At 39.8% G+C, this 7,384-nt stretch overlaps 2 protein-coding genes across 2 annotated transcripts; both read left to right on the top strand.

Annotated features, from left to right (window-relative positions):
* The first annotated feature begins 257 nt into the window (after window positions 1-257).
* Window positions 258-5,261, top strand: LOC107740300 (zinc finger protein 770-like). Its single transcript, XM_016552682.1, has 3 exons — window positions 258-423; window positions 1,562-3,931; window positions 5,181-5,261. Exons 2-3 carry the CDS (start codon window positions 1,574-1,576, stop codon window positions 5,259-5,261), a joined length of 2,439 nt encoding a protein of 812 aa, XP_016408168.1. The 5' UTR covers window positions 258-423; window positions 1,562-1,573.
* A 4-nt stretch (window positions 5,262-5,265) lies between these two features.
* On the top strand, window positions 5,266-6,799 carry LOC107740297 (zinc finger protein 770-like). The gene has a single exon (XM_016552679.1). It carries the CDS (start codon window positions 5,359-5,361, stop codon window positions 6,715-6,717), a length of 1,359 nt encoding a protein of 452 aa, XP_016408165.1. The 5' UTR covers window positions 5,266-5,358; the 3' UTR covers window positions 6,718-6,799.
* Window positions 6,800-7,384: the final 585 nt, after the last annotated feature.

Raw genomic sequence — 7,384 nt, 5'->3', positions numbered from 1 at the left:
AACATTAAAGAATCTGTTTAGATGTGGAATCTATTTCAAAACAGAAACGGTCAAGAATGCACTTTGGCATTGCATTTATAACTTTCTGTTCAAATATTTCGCGAGACAGGTTTGATTAAAAGGATTTTTGTTTTGTGTTTCTCCTCTATCTGGACTTCACACCCCATCCCAGTAGGTGGCGGAAGTTCACATTAACCTGGTGCCAACCGCCACAAAACGTGAAAGAAGAAGAAGAAGTAGCGTCTGTTCGCAGAAGAACCTTTGCGAGGACAGAACTGTTGTTAATGAATTGTTCCTTGTATTCATGTATTTACATCGGAAGCCTGTTATTGTCAGTTTCTAACACAAACGTCCGAAATTATGACAAATTGAGGAAATCGTCTTTCGATTTAACATCACGAAATTCCCGCGGGTAAGGTGAAGGTATTGCTAAATTCATTCGTACTTTCATTACATTTCATTAATCTTAAATGTATTAATTAACTTTCGTGTTAGTGCACCCACTGTGAATGTTACACTTATTAGTATTTGCTTCTAACTCACTATTGACAAATATATGTCGTGTGTGTCTGTCTGTCTGTCTGTCTGTCTGTCTGTCTGTCTGTGTGTGTGTGTCTGTGTCTGTCTGTCTGTCTGTCTGTCTGTCTGTCTGTGTGTGTGTGTCTGTTGTTTCTGTCTGTCTGTCTGTCTGTCTGTCTGTCTGTGTGTGTGTGTCTGTCTGTCTGTCTGTCTGTCTGTCTGTCTGTGTCTGTCTGTCTGTCTGTGTGTCTGTGTCTGTCGAAAATCAACTATGGGTTTACTACAAATAAAACCCCCAAAATCATGGTAACCACAAATAAACCATGGTTTTGCTACACTAACCATAGTTTAATAGTAATTGTAAAAAATAAATAAAAAACGGTGCAGTGGTTATACAAATAACCAATTAATCAATTAGTAACCAATACGCCAAAAACATGGTTCTGCACTTTTAAAAGCATGGATAATTTTAATTATTAAATTACATATTTCCTTACTTTTCTTTCTTTCTTTCTTTCTTTTCCCCAGTGAATATTGTGATAGTGCTTGGTCAGGTTATATTTTCATTAAAAAAAAAACACTGATCTGATCACAATTAAATGAATGGCTTAGAGCAATACGCCAAAAACATGGTTCTGCACTTTTAAAAGCATGGATAATTTTAATTATTAAATTACATATTTCCTTACTTTTCTTTCTTTCTTTCCCCCAGTGAATATTGTGATAGTGCTTGGTCAGGTTATATTTTCATAAAAAAAAAAAACACTGATCTGATCACAATTAAATGAATGGCTTAGAGTGGCAGAAGTCTGAAATTACTGAAAATGGACAGCACAAATGGCTGCACAGATACTTTTTACAACCTACATGTGATGGATAGGCTTTTCTTGAGAACTAGGTGTTCCAGTCTTGACATCAAAATTGATAAATAAAAGGTTGACAACAATACAAATAACTTTGCACTTTTAAAAACCAAAGTATTTGAAGAATTAGGCTAGATGTGCTTAAGAATGGATGCACTGAAATTGTTCTGTCTTTGCAGTGCGTGAAGAGAATGCTTAACATTTCAAGCCAGATGTCAGCTCAGATGCAACTTTCCCTTCTAGATGAAGGAGGTTTGGATCTTCACACTGGACTGACTTCTGCATATTCCTCAAAATCTTCAGATGGTCAGTGGATGGAGAAAAACCAAGAATTTGAGAAGGAACATGAAGCCATTGTCAAAACACAATGTGAGGACAATGATGTTAATGCAAAGGTGTTGCAAAATAAGAATCGTAATGGAAACAAAAGAGTTTATGAATGCCCTGTGTGCCTTAAACGATTTGGTGCTCCATCCAAACTAAAAAGGCATTGTCTTATTCACACGGATCAGAGGCCATTTCAGTGTTCCATATGCTTTCGTGCCTTCAGAGAACGCTCTCATCTAAAAGTACACTTCAGATCTCACACCAACCCTTCATCACCTGTCACAACTGCCAGAAAAAGGATCTTTCCAGTATCCAAGTCTTCTGATCGCATGTGTACGCTTCAACTCAAAAAGAAAAGTGGATATCAGTGTGAAATATGCTTGAAGAAATTCAGTTTCCCCTCAAAACTAACTCGACACCTGTTTGTTCATTTTGACGTCAAGGCTTACACTTGCACAATCTGCAGAAAGTCATTCAAGCAAGCCTATTATCTCCATAAACATCTCAAGGTACACACAGAAAAAAGAAACGGCAATTCTAGGTTGTGTAGCGTCCCGCAGAAGCATGGGGCCAAATCTCCAACACCTGGAGCTTTTGAATGTACAAATAACTGCAGACTAGATGGTGGTAATGTGTGTTTACCTCAGATATTAGACTCTTTAGAGACCAAAAAGCATGAAAAACCTGAATGCCGAAGCAAGCTTAACCAAAACGTCCAATTGATAAAGTCAAATTCAAGTACCGTAGAGATTAAAAGCTCTGACACTTTGAAAAATGCTGAAGTGCAGATCACAACCTCCAGCCCAATTTACCTTAAGCACACGCATAAAGGTGTGAATCAGTGCAGCATCTGTCTGAAGAACTTTCCATATCCTTCTAAGCTTGCCAGACATATTTTGAGCCACACAGATGTCAGACCATTTAAGTGCCACGTGTGCTTGAAATCATTTCGATATCGGTGGCATTTGCAGTGCCATGTGAGGATCCACAAAAAAAAGGGTCAGAATATAATTGCTGGTCATTTGGAACAGGATTGTACAGTTTCATTTAGTAATGCTGCAAAATCTGAAGAACAAGATGTGCAAATACCCTCACAAGATGGAGCTGAAGACTCTGCTAAAGTTCACAAAGATCAAAATATGGTTATGGATTCTCAAAAAACGATTGGTGACTGCAGTGATTCAGGCGTATATTTGCAAGATTCCCTTCTAAATGAAGGAGGTTGGGTTCGTCATATTGGACAGATTTCTGCATATTCTTCCAAACCTTCAGAAGGCCAGTGGATGGAGGAAAACCAAGAAACTGAGGAGGAAAAAGAAGCCAGTGTCACAACACAAAATGAGGACAAGGATGTAAATACGAAGGTGTTGCAAAGAAATAATTCTAATGTAAACAAAAGAGTTTATGATTGCCCTGTGTGCCATAAACGGTTTGGTGCTCCATCCGTACTAAAAAGGCATTGTCTTATTCACACGAATCAGAGGCCATTTCAGTGTTCCATATGCTGCCGTGCCTTCAGAGAACGCTCTCATCTAAAAGTGCACATCAGAACTCACACCAACCCTGTGAAGAGGAGGACACGATCACTCCACAGCTATAAGGACAACAGTGTGCCCTGTAATCAAACACCCAAGTCAAGGTTAAAACCCTCTCCAAAATATCTAACTGCCCAAGACTATACCAGATCTACAGATAAAGAAAAGTCAACAGTGCACCAAGACCAAAATATGGTTACAGAGAATATGGCATCTCAAATTATTAGTGGTGACTGCAGTGAATCAAATGTATATTTGCAAGATTTCCTTCTAAATAAAGGAGGTTGGGATCTTCACACTGGACAGAGTTCTGCATATTCTTCCAAACACTCAGAGGGTCAGTGGATGGAGGAAAACCAAGAAACTGAGGAGGAACAAGAAGCCAGCGTCACAACACAAAATGAGGACAAGGATGTAAATGCGAAGGTGTTACAAAGAAAGAATTCTAATGTAAACAAAAGAGTTTATGATTGCCCTGTGTGCCATAAACGGTTTGGTGCTCCATCCAAACTAAAAAGGCATTGTCTTATTCACACAAATCAAAGGCCATTTCAGTGTTCCATATGCTGCCGTGCCTTCATTTCTGCATATTCTTCCAAACCTTCAGAAGGCCAGTGGATGGAGGAAAACCAAGAAACTGAGGAGGAACAAGAAGCCAGCGTCCCAACACAAAATGAGGACAAGGATGTAAATGCAAAGGTGTTGCAAAGAAATAATTCTAATGAAAACAAAAGAGTTTATGATTGCCTTGTGTGCCATAAACGGTTTGGTGCTCCATCCAAACTAAAAATTGTCACAACACACAATGAGGACAAGGATGTAAATGCGAAGGTGTTGCAAAGAAAGAATTCTAATGTAAACAAAAGAGTTTATGATTGCCCTTTGTGCCATAAACGGTTTGGTGCTCCATCCGAACTAAAAAGGCATTGTCTTATTCACACAAATCAAAGGCCATTTCAGTGTTCCATATGCTGCCGTGCCTTCAGAGAACGCTCTCATCTAAAAGTGCACATCAGAACTCACACCAACCCTGTGAAGAGGAGGACACGATCACTCCACAGCTATAAGGACAACAGTGTGCCCTGTAATCAAACACCCAAGTCAAGGTTAAAACCCTCTCCAAAATATCTAACTGTCCAAAACAATGCTAGTTCGACAGAAAAACAACAGTCAACCGTTCACCCAGATGAAAATATGGTTACAGAGAATGTGGCATCTCAAATTATTAGTGGTGACTGCAGTGAATCAGATGTATATTTGCAAGATTCCCTTCTAAATAAAGGAGGTTGGGATCTTCACACTGGACAGAGTTCTGCATATTCTTCCAAACACTCAGAGGGTCAGTGGATGGAGGAAAACCAAGAAACTGAGGAGGAACAAGAAGCCAGCGTCCCAACACAAAATGAGGACAAGGATGTAAATGCAAAGGTGTTGCAAAGAAATAATTCTAATGAAAACAAAAGAGTTTATGATTGCCTTGTGTGCCATAAACGGTTTGGTGCTCCATCCAAACTAAAAAGGCATTGTCTTATTCACACAAATCAAAGGCCATTTCAGTGTTCCATATGCTGTCGTGCCTTCAGAGAACGCTCTCATCTAAAAGTACACTTCAGATCTCACAATATCCATGAGAAGCGGAGAACACCATCACTCCAGAGCTATAGAGACAATAGTGTGCCTTGTAATCAAGCATCAAAGTCAAGGTTAAAACCCTCTCCAAAACAACCAACTGCCCAAGACTATACCAAATCAACAGATAAAGAAAAGTCAATGGTGCACCAAGATGAAAATATGGTCACAGAGAATATGGCATCTCAAAAAATAAGTGGTGACTGCAATGATTCAGGCGTATATTTGCAAGATTCCCTTCTAAATGAAGGAGGTTGGGATCGTCACACTGGACATATTTCTGCATATTCTTCCAAACCTTCAGAAGGCCAGTGGATGGAGGAAAACCAAGGATCTGAGCATGGACAAGAAGCCAGTGTCACAACACACAATGAGGACAAGGATGTAAATGCGCTTGTAATCAAGCATCAAAGTCAAGGTTAAAACCCTCTCCAAAACAACCAACTGCCCAAGACTATACCAAATCAACAGATAAAGAAAAGTCAATGGTGCACCAAGATGAAAATATGGTTATAGAGAATATGGCATCTCAAATTATTAGTAGTGACTGCAGTGAATCAGATGCATATTTGCAAGATTCCCTTCTAAATAAAAACGGTTTGGATCTTCACACTGGACTGAGTTCTGCATATTTTTCCAAACCTTCAGAGGACCAGTGGATGGAGGAAAACCTAGAAACTGAGGAGAAACAAGAATCCAGTGTCACAACACAAAGTGAGGACAATGATGTAAATGTGACGGTGTTGCAAAGTAAGAATTCTGATGGAAACAAAAGAGTTTATGATTGTCCTGTGTGCCATAAACGATTTGGCGCTCCATCCAAACTAAAAAGGCATGGTCTTATTCACACAAATCAAAGGCCATTTCAGTGTTCCATATGCTGCCGTGCCTTCAGAGAACGCTCTCATCTAAAAGTCCACATGAAAATTCATAATGTCCCTGTCAAGCGGAGAACACCATCACTCCAGAGCTACAGAGACAACAGAGTGTCCTGTAATCGAGCATCTAAGTCAAAGTTAAAACCCTCTCCAAAATATCTAACTGCCCACAATGATACCACTTCAACAAATAAACAAAAGTCAACCGTGCAACAAGATCAAAATGTGCTTGCAGAGGATATGCTGTCTCAAAATATGAGTGGTGGCTGCAGTGATTCAAGTGTATATTTGTCAAAAAGTACTAGTCCATTAGAGAATGTTGAGAACAAGGTTGTTTTCTGGTGCAACAACAAATCAGCTTGGGGTCTGACACATAAAACTGACATCTTGCTTGATGGGAAAAAGGCATCTGACATTGTGCCTTTTGGCAGGATGAGTGACTGTCCACCCAAAACTGACTCATCTCTCCGTCATTGTGCTCCCGAATCAAGAACTGAGGAAAAATGGGCACATCACATGGATGATATTGAAGATTGTGTCTTTGTGGACTCTGACACTGTTGTGACACAGTGTGTCCCTGATTCTTATGAGCCCAGTTCTTGTCAGTATCAACAGAAACCTGATGATCCCAGACTCCCAGAAGTTGTTGTGGAGCTTGAGGACATTGAGGATCCAGGTGAATGCTTTATCAAACCTCCACATGACCTCCCCCTTTGTCCTGACTGTAGTCAGAGTTTCCGCACGATTAGGAACTTATATGCACATAATTGTACAAACAGATATCCTGAAGGGGAAATGAAGAAATTCCACCAGTGTGACATTTGCTTCAAATTCTTCAATGCACCATCCAAATTGAAGAGACACTATGTTACTCACACCGGTCAAAGGCCGTTCCAGTGCACACAGTGTCAGAAGTCCTTCACACAGTCCCATCATCTAAAAACACACATGCTGTCCCACAGGTAGAAGGGTTACTCAAGGGTTGTCCAAAGATATGACCAAACCAAAAGGGTTTTCAATTGTATTTCAGTTGTGTGCTATGAAGGTTTTTTTTTATAAACGTTTGGCTTTTAAAGTGCCCCTATTATGGATTTTTGAAAATTACCGTTCATGCAGTGTGTAACACAGCTCTAAGTGAATGAAAACATCCTGCAAAGTTTTAAATCTGAAAGTGCACCTTGTATAAAGTTATTGTCTCTCAAACGAAAGAGTCGACTCTGAATCATTAAAACGAGTCTTCTTTAAAACGAATCCAAAGCCGTTTCATGTTGGAGTCAACATGAAACATTAGCATATTGCCCGCCCACTTGTTTGTATTTTCGCGTTGGTTGAATGAAAATGCAAATTCATTCATTGCCACTAGGTGGGGCTTTTGGAGCCGCTGTACACAAAGCAGCACTGCCCTCACATACACTGCTTTATCAGGCATTAGGCATGAGGAAATCGGCCAATCGGACCAATCACCGCAGATTAGCGTCACGCAAAGGAGGGGTTTGGAAAAATGAATCCTTGAGCAAATCGTTTGGGAGTCGTTGAGCAAATAAGGTTAAAAAAAAAAAAAGCATGTTATTAGACAATGAAAGTGTTTTTTGACCTCGCATGCATGTCAACCTGTTGGGGATCCCAAAACCAA

This window comes from Sinocyclocheilus rhinocerous, unplaced genomic scaffold (genome assembly GCF_001515625.1).
Source record: "Sinocyclocheilus rhinocerous isolate Xijiao unplaced genomic scaffold, SAMN03320098_v1.1 scaffold2240, whole genome shotgun sequence".
In the NCBI taxonomy this organism is placed as follows: Eukaryota; Metazoa; Chordata; class Actinopteri; order Cypriniformes; family Cyprinidae; genus Sinocyclocheilus; species Sinocyclocheilus rhinocerous.
Note: the sequence above shows the minus strand (reverse complement) of the source record. Positions and strands in the feature narration are given on the sequence as shown.